Below are 18,345 nucleotides of genomic sequence, written 5' to 3' on the forward strand. Positions count from 1 at the left end.
TTTTTTCAATCATAGAAGCATATCTCTTCTCATTTCTTTCCACATTAATTTACCCTTTTTTCAATGGAAAATGGCAATAGATTTTGATAGGACCCAATTGAACAGATATGAGTTAGCTATCTAATTAATCAAAGAATGGGCTGAACATGGAATTGCATATTTAACTTTATATATGCATTTCCTAAAAACCACAAAATTATATATGGTAACTTATTAGATGTTCCAAGTTTATAAATCTTGTATTAGACAATTTCTAATGGATGGTGTAAATTTTGAGCGAAATTTGGTACAAAAATTAAGTTTATGCTGCATTTAGATCTATTTTTATAATTGTACTCCAATGTACAACGTGCAAACTAGCTAAATAAAAAATCAACAAAAACATTAATATTTATTGAAAAAATACAAAAAAAATATTTTTTAATGTCAAATTTATGAACTCTACCCATGCACATATATTTAAAGTAAGAGAATTGTTAAGAGCACTCCCAATAGATGAGCTAAAATGTCTAATTGTTTATAATATAGAAAAAAAATTGTTAAATAGTCTTCTAATGGGTGATGTAAACTTTTTTTTTTTTACCTAAATGAATAGTATCTCTCTATATGTAGTGAAACACTATTCATCAAGCTATAAATATTTTATTATTGTTTGTAAACTTTTGTATATATATGAGTGTGATACTATTATATTTAATTATTTTATTTCTTAAAATGAATAAAATATTTTTTTAAAAATATAATATTTAAATGATGTAGAAAAAAATAGAGAAGCTGGTGTATGGTATAATGTAAAAGTTCGAGGTAAATTATATAAAAAAAAATATGTTTTGGTAATGTATTTTGTATACACTTTCTCTATAATATTTAGCTAAAACTTACAAAAACATCTTTCATCAGCTCATTTATACATATATTTATAATAGCTATGCATAAACTCCAATTAATCTATATCTACATTTACATATCCTTAATATAATATTTTAATATTATTATTTTTTTCTTTATAAGCTTTCTCTCTCCCATTTAGTATATATTTATTATTTCTTTTTTCTTTTCAATTATTTTATTTTACTTTAATTAATAAAAATATGTTTAAGGATATAATATTTAAATGATGTAGAGAAATATATAGAGAAATTGATGTATGATATAATGTAAAACTTGGAGGTAAAATAGAAAAATGTATGTTTTGGGGAGGTATTTTAAATGATGGAGTAGAGTATCCATTGAGAGTGCTCTAAGGGACACCAGTGGTGTCCAACACTACAAGGAGGTGACATGCACCTTAAGAGCATCTCTAATGGAGTGCCAAATTGGTGATGCATAGCTAAAATATAGATCTCTTTACAAAAAAACTTGCTCCAATGGTGATGCATAATTGGTGATGTATATTTTGCATTACCATAAATGTTATGCTTTTTTATTTACTTTTATGTCATGTATATTATACAAATGCTATATATTTTATCTTATTATTTTATTATTATCTTATACTATCAACAATAAAATATAAAGAAAAATGATTACTTTTTTTTTTGTATATTTTCAATAAATATCAAATTAACATTTATGAAATATTAAATTTTACAACAATTTTTACAATTATGCATTAGGGTATAATGTTAACAATTGTGTTAAATATATAATATTTTGATTTTTTGTGCCAAATATAACACACTATTTACATCTCTCATTGGAGATGGTCTAATGTGTCAAATAATAACACTCTTAAAGTAAATAGAAAAAAATTTGACGCACATTTTATTAATCAATGACAGAAAAGTAAATAAAAATGTGATATTTATTGAGGGTTAAATTTAGCACAATTTTTAGTATATATCAAATTTCTCACACATTTTACACCAACCGTGGTGTTACATTTTGTCAAGATATGTACTAAAAATGGTGTATCCATTTTTATAGCCCTCCATTAAAGATGATGATTTATTCTCGTTATAAGTGCTTAAAAAAGTTCAAACTACAAATCAGAGTAGCATGTATGTGTCAGAGTTATATTGATCGAGAAACCCAGAGAAAGATGTGAAGAAATTAAAGACAACGAATGCTAAAACATATCTTATAGGCAATGCAAATATATAGAAGATCTGACCTTGTTCCCTTTATTTCTTAACATTAGAAAATGAAATTGAGCAAAAATCAAGTACATACCTTAAACTAGTAAGCACAGCATTTCACACAACTACTTAAATTGTCTTAAAACCATCAAGGATCACAATAATTTATTGGAAATCGGACTACGTACGTGCTATCACTCATATTTATATTTTGTACTAATTGAGAAGGAACCTCTTCAACCAATACGCAGAATATTTGAGATACCTTTTCAAATTATCCTTAAAATCAATGTAAGCTATGCCAAAACGGACTGTATAACCAGCATCCCATTCAAAGTCATCCCAAAATGTCCAAACATAGTATCCCTTCACTTTAACACCTTCCCTGCAAGAGTAATAACAATATATATGTTCTCAAACCTTTGTTCTATTGTTTCTTCTTTTCTTTTTTCTTTTTTCTTTTTAAACAACAATACATAAACCATTTTATTTTTTTGTACAAATTATTCTAAAAATAATAATCTCACCGTATTGCTTTCAAAAGATATGAGAGATGGCCGTGAAGATATTTTATCCTCAAGCTGTCTTTGATAGCTTCTTTAATGGGCAAAGAGTTGTTATTCGCATCAGCCAGTCCTAATAACAATAAATAATTGTACTTGTTAATTACAACAAAAATTACCAATTAGTTAGACAGTTTCACAATATGATAGGAAAACTCTTCAAAATTAATATTATTAGAATATGTATAAAATGATCGTTATGTACCGTTTTCGGTAATGTATATTTCTGGATTGTTGTAATGATCCTTTATATGTAGCAAAAGCTTTCGGAGTCCCTGTGGATATATGAAAAGCCAGCCCAACGCAGTCTGTACAACATAAGCACATGCTTGGACAATTAATATGCATGTTTTAACATGTGCGCACCTCACTTGTACCATTTTCATTTCATATAATAATGTAACACAGTGCCTAAGATGGAGTTGTCCTTTTCTTCATAGAATAAATAATTTGTCATTCTTATATGTACAAAACAATGTAATTTCACTACATTCTATATATTTTATATTAGACAATGTGAATATATATATATGGAAAAATTAAGAGAGAGTTAATACCGGCGTTCCAATTGGAATTCCATTTTTGTCAGCTGCGTGATCAAGTTGACATGTAAATTTTGTCATTAAAAATAGGTAACGTTAATTATGCGCGCATATAAAAAAAATCATATATAAATGTAAAATAATAGACTTGATGAAGACATGAAAGCGTACTTGTAAGTGTGGCTTGTCGATCTCCAACATAGCTAACGTTACGACGACTTGTCAAAGGAGCACTTTCTGCATAATTGGTAGTGTAATAATTCAATCCTAGAAAATCCATTGATCCTTTTAGCAACTTTGATTCTGCTTCAGTGAACTTAGGTAGTCTATTTCCCGCTGCTAATCTTATACTTAGGGGATAGTGTCCAAAGGTTACTGGATGAGCGAACCTATACAATACATATACATACATATATATAAGTAGTTTTCCCTTCAAATTATAAACATTATATGATTTTGAAGCAATGTATTAATTGTTTTCTCACATTCAAACTGTAGTCTAGCTAATTATAATGATAAAGACTGCCCTCACCATCCAAAGAAGAAATCAAGAGCTCTAGAGGCTGCCTTTCGATTCGTTGTTGTATTGTATTTTGGTTCGAACCAATGTGTAACTATGGTAATTCCAATTTTCCCCTTTTGGTAAGGCTGCAAAAATCACATCTATTTAGCTAAAACCTGTATTTATATATATATATGATAATACTCATCTGATTATATTATTTATTTAATTATTTAGTGTAAACCTGCTTTAAATGGATTGCAGGTCCGGATGAACTAATGACTTCTAGTAGTTAAAATTGTAATACATGCAAGATACAAACCTTATACTTCTGCCTATACAATTTTACGACAGTAGCATGAGAAAGAAGCAAATGGTGGGCTACAATGTAAGGTTCGGTAGCTGAGTCACCAGCCGTACAATTCCCAACATAGTTAGAGCATCGACTTGGCGCAAAAGTACCAAAATTGTAACCATTCATTGTAAATCCATTGGGTTCATTCATAGTGACCCACAATTTTACTCGATCGCCAAATGTCTTGAAACAAAAATTAGCATAGTCTGAGAAGTCCTTCCTATTCATCATTATTTTATGAGACATGAAATGTATGAAAATTAATAATAGTATCAAACATTTTGATTAGGTTTTAATGACTTGTAATTAATCAAATTAAGGTAAAAGAAATATACCATTTTAGTACTTGTCATTTGTTCTAGAACTAATTCAGTATTAAAATAGTATATTTCAAAGATATATATGAGGATGTTATATCACTTACACTATTTTAGGGCTCAACCAACTTCCATATTCTTGTTCAAGTTCTTGTGGTGTGTCAAAATGGAATAAAGTCACAAATGGCTTGATTCCTACATTAAAATTGATGAAGTATATAAATTTCAATTAATTTTCTACTTTATTCATGGGTGGTACTCATGAAAGTTAGACATCAACAAATTTAATCCATCAATGTAATTGGACATTTGTTAGCTAAAAATTTGAAGTTATAACCTCGTTGTGAATTTCTTAAACTTATAAATCTGATCATTTTTTAAAGTTAAAAGTTATATATATATATGTATAATTTTTATATAGATAACGAAGAATTCTTTATCAAAATAAATAAATTAATTAATAATATGGACAGTATATATTATAATCATTGGTTGTTTCGTTTTTCTTGTTCCATTAATTTTCAGTACTCAAGTATAAAAATGGTAAACTCAAAAAAAGTCTAAAAATGGTAAACTAAAAAAATGTACATTCATGTAATAATTAATAAAATACGTGTTTCTTTCGTATATACATATTTATATAATATAACCTGTAATTGCTGACAAAGTATATATATCATATTTATATATTTACCATTGGCAAGAAGCTCATTGATGAGGTCATTGTAGTATTTGACGCCAAGTGGATTCACACCTCCGCTGAGTTTGCCCTCTGATCATATAATATAATCTGGTTAATGATAATACATTTAATTCCCACATGCAATTAATTACTAAACAATTAGTAACATAAAGCAATTAATTGGTAGGAGGTATTATAAGTATTAAAAAAATATATAAATTATGAATATGTGGCTATCAAAAATATTTGTGTCCTTATCTTTTTAGTTTGATATTAAATGACTTACTTGGTAATATTCTTGACCAAGAGAAAGAGAATCTGAAGGAGTTCAAACCAACTTTCTTCATCAATTTGATGTCCTCCTGTTAGATTTGAGTTTTATAGTTTGTGAATAATAGTTTTTCAGTTATGTATAAAAATATTTGTTATATTAATAAATGTACCTTGTAACGATGATAAAAATCCACAGCTACATCTCCATTGCTTCGATCCCAAATTTTTTCTGTCATTCAAAATTTTTGTCAAGAATTAAAACGAAGTAAGTGCGAGACTGTTCATTGTTTTTTATTCATTAATTAGGCCCTACATGTGTCGTGTGGGTTTGTTAGGGAAATTTGTTAGATAAATTGAGATGTTACAATATATTTATTATTTTTAATATATAATATATAAAAATGACTACAAATTTAAATATATAAATATAGATAATATGTTAAATATTAATATAAATTTGATAAATTATAAAAAAATATATATAATTATTAGAAAAATTTGAATTAAATTAATCCTAAGAAAAAAAAAAGTCAAATATAACCCACAATAATTTGTAACAATGGTCTTTAAAAAATATTTGGTACTATATAAATTTTTTAAATTATTAATTAATTCATTTGTTAAATTAAAAATTAGAAAAACTACAACTTATAAAAAAAATTATATATTATTGATTATAAAAGGGTTTATACATTTTTAGACATGTGTTTTTTACCATTATCTGTTTGGACTCTGTGTTTTAACAAATTATTTTTTGGACCCTATGTTTTATAAAATGATTAAAATATAACTCTAAACCTGATTTTGGTCAATGTTTTCTCAACTAAAATCACAAATAATTTATCAAATTAACAATTCAGAACAAAAATAAAATCATTCTGCTTAAAAACTGTGTTGTTATATTCAATTTTTTCTTCATCAAAATTGAGTTTTTGTTCTATTTTAATTATTTTACAAAACATAAGATCTAAAAAGTAATTTGTCAAAATATAGGATCTAAACAGATAATAAAAAAAAACACAAGGTCCAAAAAAATATAATCGCAATAAAATACATCACTTTTATATAACTTTCATTTTATATAAGTATATACTATATAGATATAGATTTGACTTTTCTACCCTAATCTACTGCTTCATTTTAGTTTTTAATTTTTTATTATTTTTGGAAACGATGCTTCATTTAAGATTGAGTCAATGAACTTAATACTTTATTATAATTTGAATAAGCGTGTATCACGGACAAGATACCATATATGATTAAAATATAAACATCATGATAAACGAGAGTGGTGATTATCAATTAACATATAGCGAATTATTGCTGCACGACCTTTTGTAGCGTACAGACAAATTTCACTACTTGTTCTTTTTTATTATATTTTATAGTAAATTACCGATAAAATATCAAATATTTTTAAAAAGTCATACTTTTATACTTAATTTTTTTTCAGTAAATATATTTAATATCTTCAAAATTTTACACTTTTATATCCAAAATTATTTAACCATAAATATATACAATATTTTCAAGGTGTAGCACTTTTATAATTATTTATTATTATTATTTTAAAAAATAATAAGAAAGTAAAAGAAATATATTTTTTTATTATTTTCACTTCTGTATTCTTTCTCAAAATAATAAAAAAGTTCTAAGATTTTGAAATTAATCAAAACAATTCAAACTTATATTTTTCAAACATTTAAAAAAAATACTTGAAAAATATTAAATTTTATTATTTTAAATCATTTTTTATTAATTTTAATAAAATATTTATTAATTTTTAATTTAAAATAGTTAATTTCAGAAAGAATAAAAAAGAAAAAATAATTAATTTCATTTATTTATTATTTATCAAAATAATAAAAAATATAAGTATAAAAGTGTAATATATTAAATATATTGGATATATTTACTGAAAAAGAAACTTGAATATAAAGTATAATATTTTAAAGACATTAATATATTTACTACAAAAAATTAAGTATAAAAATGTAAAATTTTGTAAAAATTATGTATTTTTAGCTGCAATTTACTATTTTCACTACTATTAAAAAAGAGTTATTATTTTATTTTAATCTAAACTAAAATAAGTATTAGAAATTATAAAAATATCACCATCGATTCATAGCGTAAAAAGCGTCTGTAAATAGTTGTCCACGCTTGTCTTGTCTCTCTTTCAAATTGTTTTTTGTTTAGGCTACTTGTCTCTTCTTGTTAGAGATCCATTACTGTCTGTAACATTGCGTAAAAAACGTCTGTAACGTAAAAAAACCGTTTTAAAAGCCTCTATTAGTTAATCTCCAAAAAAAAAAAGAGTAATAGTCTCGACAAGGCAAAAATGGCTCCTTCTTCAGCACTGTAGTGACATAAAAGCACCCTTTTATTGTTGAATTATTTAATCTAATATAATTTTAGTTCGATGATTATGAGTATAAAATTTTATTTTAGGCACATCTATGAATACATGTCAACACGTCAATTTTCTTTATAAATTAGCAGGGACTAATAACAATATATGAAATACATAATCAATATAATATATTATGCTTTTCCCGTGTAAAAAAAGGTGAATTTTCAGAAATAATTTTAGAGTGAAATTATATATAGTTAGCATCATATATATATATATATATATTTATAGCTTGTGATTAGAAGTAAGGAGAGAGACCTGGATGTTGGCGAGTAAAAGTATCCCATATATTTGGACCCTTTCCATCTAAGAATGCTGCTCCTTCAGACTGAACATGACAAAATTGTTTTAAATAAATAAAAATACGAAAAGGATCGACTAAAATTCTTGGTATATATGTGTAATTAAAAGTAGTAAATATATAAACCTGGTAAGCAGCAGTTCCAGCTCCAAAAATGAAGTCTTTTGGAAAACTGGTCTTATATAGAGGTTGGGAATAAGGAACAGGTTTTGCAGAAGAAGTGGCTTCGGAGAGAGCAAAGGAGAAGACAATGAGGAGAATTTGAGTAAATGCCATGCTTGCTAGCTAGCTATGGCTATGGCTGTGGCTGCCTCAATTTGCCTCTCTTCAACTATAATTCTCTCTAATCCCTTATATACAAAAACCATATAGAGCCTTGCAAAAGTGGCCAGCAAAGAATAAATATATTTTATCATTAATAATAACGATAATAAGGACAAAGGCAATTTCATTTTTAATTAATTAATATTAAAGTATATTTGGAGATCTTTTCCCTCTCAACATTAAATATTATACTAAAAGAAAGTACTTCAAGGCATGCTTAATGTTAAATCATACAGAGTCGTTTGGTATGCAGGAATCTGGAGACGAGAATATGAATCTGAACACTTTCACATGTTTGGTACTGGGTAATGAGTTTTTCTAACTTGAGAATCTGTACTCCAGGGGTTTTAACTTTCCTTGATTCTAGGTTCAAGTGAAACCCATCTAACAAGTGGTTTTCAGATACCCAGAAATGTGAAACATTTCAAAATTATTATTATTTTTAAAAAAAATAAATAAATCTTAAACCAATAATTTTTTAGTTAATGACTTATTTTATTTTTGAAATTTATAATATAAAACAAATATACATATATCAAACTATAAAATGATAAATAATATTTGTTTATTTAAAGAAATTGATTTGTAAAGCCTTTATATCATTGCTTTAGTTTAAAATAACAAATGAAATATTATTAAAAATAAAATAAGGGTATTTTTTGTAATTTTAAAAATTATACTTGATTCTAGTATTCAATAGATGTATTTTTTTAATTCTGTTAAAAAATATTTCATGAGTAAAATTGTTTATAAATTATTTTGATGAAATATAATATTATATTAATTTTATGAAAATATGAAGAAAAAAAAAACAAATATACATATACATATATCAAACTATAAAATGATAAATAATATTTGTTTATTTAAAGAAATTGATTTGTAAAGCTTTTATATCATTACTTTAGTTTAAACTAACAAATGAAATATTATTAAAAATAAAATAAAGGTATTTTTGTAATTTTAAAAATTATACTTGATTCTAGTATTCAATAGATGTATTTTTTTAATTTCGTTAAAAAATATTTCACAAGTAAAATTGTTTGTAAATTATTTTGATGAAATATATTATTATATTAATTTTATGAAAACTTAACAGATTCTTATGCACAACCAAACACAGAAAGTGATATTCCCAGGATCCATAGATAAGATTACAGTGCACAACCAAACACAGTGACGTAAGTTTCCAGACTATCAGATTACCTTTTTCAACTTTCCCAATAATATGAAAACTGTGAACTTTTCATACCAAACGGCCCCATAAGGAATGAGAGATTCCCGTGATCATTTAATTAATGGAAAACACTATTTTGGCCTTATGTTTTTCTTGGATACGTATTCGGTCTTTGTGTTTTGTTAAATGATAATTCAGATTATGTGATTTGCAAAATGGATCAAAATAGTACCCTAAACCCAATTTTGGTTAAAATATTTTCAATTATAAGATCTTCTCGCGTCATTAGTGATGCGATGAGTTCTGAGATGCTGAAAAAATAATCGAGGAACTGAGAATGAAATATTATATTTGATTTTTTTTTTACCAAAATTGGATATAAGGTACTATTTTGATCAATTTTATAAAATACGGAATCTGAATTATCATTTAACAAAATACAGAAATTGATAACGTATTTAGGAAAAATGTAGGAACCGCAACAGCATTTTTCCTTTAATTAATATTGTAAATAATTTATACTAGAGGGTATTTTCTGTATATTAATTCATACTTATCACGTGGCTTTTTTATATATATTTATATATCTTTGTTAAGGAAGATTTTTGTCAACTAAAAACAACAACAATTAAGCTAATATTTTTTAGAATATAAAAAATGAACACAAAAATTTTACGTCACTACTACAAAATTGGACTTTTTCCGACACCCAACCACGACAATCAATTGATTGTCGTAATTGCTTAGCGTGACTCTACGCCGACAGTTAAAAATTGTAGGCATAGAAACCAACGCCGACAGTTAATAACTGTCACCATTGCTTTTGACTGTCGCTATTGGTCCCAACGCCGACAGTTAATTCGAGACCAATGTCGATAGTTAAAAACTGTTGTCGTTGACCCCAACGTCGATAGTAAATTCGAGACCAATGCCGACAGTTAAAAATTGTCGTTATTGACCACAATGCCGACAATTAATAAAAGCCTAATACCAACAGTTATAAAATGTCGCTAAAATTCAAATAAAAAATTATCTAAAATTATAATTAATGAATAATATAATTTAAAAAATAAACTAAATTATATAAATATATTTATTAATTAAAAACTTTAAAAGCTAGATTGTCTTTTGTTTTAAAAATTTTAAAATTATATTAACTTTTTATTTATAATAATTTCTATATCAAAATTTAAATTCATTATGATATAATGAATAATATACTTAAATTTTATTTATTTAACACATTTATGATAAAATTAATTTAAAAAGAGTTATTTCATTGATTGGTTAAATATTGTAAAATAATAAAATTTCACTAATAATATTTATGTTTTTATTTTTTAAAATCCATGTCAAAAATATTTATAAAAAAAAAGCAATAGTTGAAAGTAAGTTATTTATATATGGTTAAATGTTTTAATAATTTTTTTAAAAAAAAGAAGATAAGTTGTTAGTTTTTAAATATAATTAGAAAATAAAAACTAATCATGTATCATTAATATTTTATTGTATTGTTTTTTCTTAATATCATTATATTTTGTATTTATATATTTTTATAATAATAACTATTTTTTTTAACAAACAATAATAATAACTAAACCGTATCAACCCTCAATCTCACTCTTTCTCGTTCTTTTCCTCAAACCCAACCAACCCCAATTCTCTTCCTCAAACCACATATTCCCTCCTCTATCCCTCTTTGACGACGTGCATGGAGGTCTTCGCGCGCAAGCAAGGCAGACGGCTGGTGGTCAGATCACAGCGGCGGACTCGATACAGAGGTAGGGGCTCGACTCTCTCACTCCTTCGTCCCCCTGTCTCTCGCTCGGGCTAGGCTCGACGATGGTTGTGGGTTCGAGGGCTTGATGACAAATGGGGGCTCGGGGGTGCGCTTGATGGCGGGTGGGATTCTCGGGGCTGGCTGGGCTCGACGGCGCGGGGGTCTCGGGGGTTGGGATCAACGGGGCAACGTCGGGGCAGGTTGGGCTCGATCGCGCAAGGTCGGGGATGGCTGGACAGCACATGGTAGCATGGGTTTGTAGGCTTAAATATAGCAGGTAATCTCTCTATCTCTTTCATTTTTTTTACTCTCTCTTCTCTGTTGGTGGCAAGGCTCGTACAGAGGCTCAACATAGATGTAGGGAGCTCGACGACACAGGTTAAGGGCTCTCACTCTCAGGGGATGTTCAATGAGGCTCGCGAATGGATTGTTGGACAACCACAAAATCACACCAGCAAAACAAAAAAAAAAACACCACAAACAATTATCAAAACCCTCTAAACACGATCTAACTCATAATTCTAATATTTCTTTAAGAACACCAAAAACAAAAAACTTAAAGCTTTAGGATTGAAAATTATCTCCTAGAATTCGAATTCTCCATTGGATTTCCCAAGCTAAGCAGCGCCTAATACTTCAAGAACTAGCTTCAATTCCACTACGGTTGCCTCTAGGATCGACACTTGTAAAGTTCTCTTCTTATAGCTAAGTGGAGAGAAGAGAGGGCAAAAGGGAGAGAACATGAGAGTGTGGTTTTGCCTCAGATTTTGGCTAAGTCTGAGTTATCCCTTGGCAAAAGACCATAATGCCCATACCTTAAATATCTATCATTTAAGTCCCCAAGGGAAAAAAAGTTCACTGGACACCACTTTATTGCTAAACCTCAAATTCCACATAAAATTCTCAATTAATCCCACTAATCTTCCAAACAAGAATATTTTCTCCCAATTTTAACTCATACTCCAATACCCTCGATAATTCACCAAATTGTTAAAATACCACTAGGCTCACCCCGAGCCGGGTATTAATCCTCTATGTGAATTTTCCACCAAATTGCTCACTAAGATTTCCTCACACCACACATCTCAAACATATCCACATAATAATGTGGCCACACTCACAAAGCACATATATTTACAAATATACCCTCTGTATGTCAAAATTATGAAAATGCCCTTTTTTTTTAATAGAATCAGGCCTTTAAATACATTTAATACACTTAAACATGCATGAGTGGTCATATCATGCTATAACTCATAAGATTCACATATATATTTACAATTAACACATCAACATCCAATTATGCCCTCCTAGCATAATAATCAAGGCACTAAGCCTTAATAATGAATTTGGGACGTTACACCTACTTTGCCTCCCTCCGACATTCTCGTCGATTGTAGGAGGAAGTAGTCAATGAATGATCTCGTCTATGCATGTGTTTCCCTGTCAAGTTTGCTCCTCGGCTGAGTATTCTCCATTTCAATGGCAGTCAGGTACCCAAGATTGGGGTTCGGTGGGCATGAGGCCGAACTTCTGGTGTTGTCCTGATCAACATGTTGCTTTCCAAGGCAGCATTGTGCAGACGTGCCTACTCCAGTGGGGATGGTCATATGATGACCTCCCTGATCATCAGGTTTCTCTGTTTCATTGCCGCTCACGGAACGAGTAACCACCATGATGATTGCTGGGCTGAATATCGTGCGAGATTTCAAGCTTAATCTGCTCTCAATGAAAGCACTAATTTGTTGACGCGTTTTTTCGTCAATAGGGTATTTAGGAATCTGAAATATAGAGATTAAGCTTATTGTAAACCGAATATGAAGAAATATAAAAACACACACAATTTACGTGGTTCAGTGATTAAAATCCACCTAGTCCATGAGTCACTATTATTGTTCTATTTAGGAACTCTAGGCAAAAGTGTTTATGACAATTTTGGCAGAGTTTTTGCATACTGAGTGTCGGTCCTTTTTACTGTCCATTCCCCTTGTATTTGTAGGGAATTATGGTGGACAATACTGGGTAACCGTAATATAACTAGTACCGTATAATATTGGTTAACATCCAAAGTTAATGGACATTTAAATATCTTAATAAAGCCTATTGTCGTTTTACATTGATCTATAAATGTATATAAAGATAATATGCATTTATTGTGCATATTGGGCTTCCAAGTCCATAGGGATTCTCCCATCCTAGCTAGATGCCATTCTCGAGCTCGATATGACTTGAACAGACTCGTTTGACTTAGATAATGCCCGGGCTTGATGCAGGTGGGATGTTGGTACCTCGATCTCCATCATTGGCATCTCTGACGATCTAGAAGATCCTAGGCTATTCTGGACTTAGTGACAAAACCTCGAGCTGTATCCTGAGCTAGATAGTTGAGCTCGTGTTTTTAGGGTACAAGAATTAATTATTTAGTTTTTATATTAATATAAATTAAAATATTATAATTATTATAATAATATTTAATACAAGACTAGATATTTAATAATATATTAATATAAATTCAAATATTATAAAATATCATTATTATAATAATATATAATGCAAAACTAGATATTTAATAATTATATTAAAATAAATTCAAATGTTATAAAAAATTATTATATAATCCTAATTTTTATAAAATTTCTGTAGAATAAATATTTAGTTTTTATATTAATATAAATTCAAATATTATCATTATTATAATAATATTTAATACAAGAATAGATATTTAATAATTACATCAATATAAATTTAAATGTTATAAACTATCATTATTATAATAATATTTTGCAACCCTCTAACTTATCTATCTTTAGGAAAATACAACTTTTGAAACTTATACAGAAAAATATCAACAATTCTCTAGAAAATGCAGTGGGACGTTATTAAAAACAATGTAATATGGGTCCAACGTTCAAAACAAAAATATATTTGTGCAATTTAAAAAAAACTAAATACATCCCACTGAGTTCAATAATAAACAAAATAAACTAGTAATTGTTATATGGCGTTCTGGATCGTTTCTCGTCCACTGGCTCCCCACAGCATACATATTAACTTCAATGGAAACCACTCACCTCACCATGTGTGCTAATCAAAGAACCTAACACCTACCTGAAAGGAGGAAAGTAAGGAGGTGAGATAAAGCCCAATAAGAAAATACAAATAATACAAACAACAGAATCATACCACATTTCTATACTACTATCATGTCTTTACTGAAATATAACACATAGTCATTTCATCTATGTATACTTTATTGAGAAACAATTACATAAACAAATAAAATATAATTCTATGAGGAACCAGGAAACCCTGGAAAGTGATCCTCTTGTCCCCACCTTGGGGTCTATGGCACGTTTGCCCTATGAGTTACGTCATAACTTAGTAAGACATTTGTTGTGTATCGAACATAACGCTAACAACATTGTTTCTTTCATGCAATCATTCAAACAGAACAGTCATAGCAATTGGTTTAACTTACCACATATGACACCTGTTTTACTTTCAAACATTCATAACATAATTCACAGAAGTCTAGCTAACTTCCTTACCTCAAGTCCAAGCAAAATAAAAGAGCATTAATACTTCCCAACGAGCCTAAAATAATAGTCAAAACACTTGTCTTAATATCATGTAGAACACACATGAACTCGTAAAAGAATATTTCCCAACTACCTCATATCTACATTACCTTTCTAGAATCAAACATAACTCATACACATAATCATGCTTCCATGTCACACATAAAATCATGGAAACAATACCAATACACATCATCAACTTATGGCCGAAACCCTAGAGTCCTCAAGAATTGTAATTCATGCATCAAAGTTATAAAATCCCAAAAATTTTACTTCAAGAAAACATAATAAAAGAACAAGATCATATCATGCTTACTAGACAATTCACATTGTCAATAAAATTTCTCATATTCATAAAATTAATATTTAGAACCCTAGTCACATATAAAATAAAAATATTTCCCAACATGCCGTGACAATAGAACCCTATAAACATTTATAAGCATACTTGCAACATTAAAACATCTTAGAATCATGCAATAATAACATATATCACTTTGAAATAAATAAAACAACTTTAAAAATAAATAGTGTTGGCGGAAACCTATAAAGCCAACAACAATATAATAGAAATTTGCATGCGTCAATTTTCATAATGAAACAAATCCTAACATGCTTCCTATTCAAATTACAACAAAAAATTAAAAAATAATAAAACAAATTCTACACCCCTTGGTCGAAACCTATAAAAGCAAAAAATACATGGTATTTCATGCAACATAACTTACCATTTAAACATGCCTCAATCATCACAAAATTAACACCAAACACATAAATAATATATAAAAACCTTGATACAAGCTTGCAAATCACTAAGAAAATATTTAGCAAGTTTTTAATTCTGTTTCTTGAATACATAAACACATAAAATCATTGATTTATAACATAACGAGAAAACACGCCTAGCATGTTTGTATAATAGCACAAAATCATATTCCATACCCAATTGAAAATTTTAAAGAATCTAAACCCCTTTAAAGAAACACATTCTATCATGCTCTCTAATAGAACAAGGCCAAAACATGTAGACAAAACTACAATAATCAAATCACACTCATCATGCAAAAATCCATCTACAATCATTGGATGCTCTTCTATTCAATCCAATAAAAGAAAACAACTCTTTCAAATCCATAAACAAGAATAGAGAAGCAAGGCGCCAATAATAATCATTCTTTACCTCTTGTAGAAAAAAGTGAGAATCAAACCTAGAGTACTACAGAGCCTTCCCTTGGTGAGATTCTAACCTATGACAAACATTAGTCAAAGTTGTTTGAGTTAAGAAGAAAGAAGAAAATGGAAACACAATCAAAACTCAAAGACATTACCTTAGTGTTCTTCTTCCCTTATCTTTATCCTTAATTTTTGAATTCAGGGCTTCAAAAATGAGAGAAAGATGCTGAAGAACCAATTTATAGGTGATTACAAGGCTAAGGGAAAAAAAAATAGAATTGAGTTTTTCGTGACCCAAACAACCTTTGAATTGAGACCCATTTTTGACCCAGTTACACTACGATTTTGGAAAAATGATATTTATAGAAAGTTGTAGATAATCAAGTTAGCTTTCCAACGATACTAAGATTGCCTAAATCGGACTTAAATAGCTCAAGTTATGTTAATTTTACTACAGCTAGGTCCAAGGTTATGCAAATTACAAATATGGCAACTCCCTTTTCCTTCCTCACCACTCCTCTATTTCTCCTTGTGTTCTCTTCTCTTTTTAATTTGAACACATGCTATCAAAACAAACAATTAAAAGGGATATTATTCTCTTATTGCTAGACTTTTCTATACAAGGAAAACTCTCCATTTCCATGATCTAGTCTATGTACAAGCCCTTCTTCATGCATGCACACTCTTCTTGTCATGCACCCACACGAACCATAGCATGCACACAACACACATTCACACACATGCACACAATATCAAGAAAAGAAAATAGAATCAATTAATGTCGCGCATTCAAATTAACAATTTAATAAAATAAAACAATCATATAAATATTCACAATAATCTCATTTCTATAAAAATAAACAACTAAATAATATAAAATAAAAATTCTGGTCCACTACGATATACCCCTCAAAAGGAATTTCGTCCTGAAATTCTTTCTTTCAAATAACTCGGGGTATTTCTTCCTCATGTTTTCCTCCATCTCCCATGTTACATCTCTATCCATACTATTCTTCCACAGAACCTCAACTAATGGAATCTTCTTGAACCTCAATTCCTTGACTCCCTTCTCGATAATTCACTCAGGTTGCTCATTATAACTTAGGTCCTGCTTCGGCAGTAATGATTCATAACTCAACACATGGGAGGGATCCGACACGTACTTGCAAAACATCAAGATATAAAAGACATTATGTGTTTCAGCGAGTGCGGTGGTAATGCTAAGCAGTACACAGCCTGCCCAACTCTGTTCAAAATCTTAAATGGATCTATGTACCTTAGGTGCAACTTTCATTTCTGGCCAAAATGCATAACCCCTTTCATTGGCGAGACTCTCACAAACACATATTCGCCTACTGAAAACTCAATGCCCCTTCTCTTAGGGTCTGCATAACTTTTTGGTATACTCTGAGTAGCAAGCATTCTCTGAAAAATCTTCTCAACTACCTCAGTGACCTCCCTAACTTCTTCCGGACCTAATCTATGTTTCTTCCCTACTTCATCCCAGTGTAGAGGTGATCTGCACTTGCGCCCGTAAAGCATCTCATAGGGAGTCATGCCAATAGTAGACTGCTAACTAATATTATAGGAGAACTCCATTAGGGGTAAGTACTGACTCCAAGACTCTGAAAAGTCTAAGACACATCACCTCAACATATCCTCCAAAACCTGAACCTGAATAGTCTTCTCAGATTGTCCATATGTCAAAGGGTGAAAAACTGCACAGAAATTCAATCTTGTTCCCACTGCTTTTTGTAATCCTTTCCAAAAGTTTGAAATAAACACTGAACCCCTGTCAGAGATTTTGTCTTTGATACCCCGTGAAGTCTTAAAAAATTTCTAACATATAGCTATGCATATTGGTGTGTGAAAGTCGTCTTTGTGTAAGTTGGAACTATATTTGCAACTAAAATTATGCAAATGATATGCTACCATTGAAAAAAGCTACCTTTAGTGTAGTATGAAAGCATCTAATGTGAGTATTTTTTTTACTATTTTTGATAAATATACTAAGCATAGAAAATTTTTCGCACAGAGCAATGACCATTACTTTCATAATCACACACAAATACTTGAAATATACTAGTATTAAAAATTGTAAGACTCATACACATTGATTGATTTGGTGAAAATATTTTTTGAGGCTGGACTAAATATTTTGAGATAGTTTTTTCTTTTTAAATCAAAAGCATGATAGATACAGTAAACCTCCATAAAGTGTTACTCTATATTGGAATAACTCTCATACAGTCACAAAAAGTTTTAGTCTCAACTTGAGACTAATTAT

General features: G+C 29.1%; 1 protein-coding gene across 1 annotated transcript; it reads right to left on the reverse strand.

The window, feature by feature from the left end:
* Positions 1 to 2,094: 2,094 nt before the first annotated feature.
* Positions 2,095 to 8,358, reverse strand: LOC133782255 (vicianin hydrolase-like). Its single transcript, XM_062221494.1, has 13 exons — positions 8,153 to 8,358; positions 7,984 to 8,053; positions 5,483 to 5,541; positions 5,326 to 5,401; positions 5,052 to 5,129; positions 4,465 to 4,552; positions 4,008 to 4,260; positions 3,716 to 3,831; positions 3,355 to 3,572; positions 3,199 to 3,230; positions 2,847 to 2,949; positions 2,606 to 2,714; positions 2,095 to 2,463 (listed from the first exon to the last, which is right to left on the reverse strand). Exons 1-13 carry the CDS (start codon positions 8,300 to 8,302, stop codon positions 2,295 to 2,297), a joined length of 1,521 nt encoding a protein of 506 aa, XP_062077478.1. The 5' UTR covers positions 8,303 to 8,358; the 3' UTR covers positions 2,095 to 2,294.
* Positions 8,359 to 18,345: the final 9,987 nt, after the last annotated feature.

Source organism: Humulus lupulus, chromosome 6 (genome assembly GCF_963169125.1).
Source record: "Humulus lupulus chromosome 6, drHumLupu1.1, whole genome shotgun sequence".
Taxonomy (NCBI): Eukaryota; Viridiplantae; Streptophyta; class Magnoliopsida; order Rosales; family Cannabaceae; genus Humulus; species Humulus lupulus.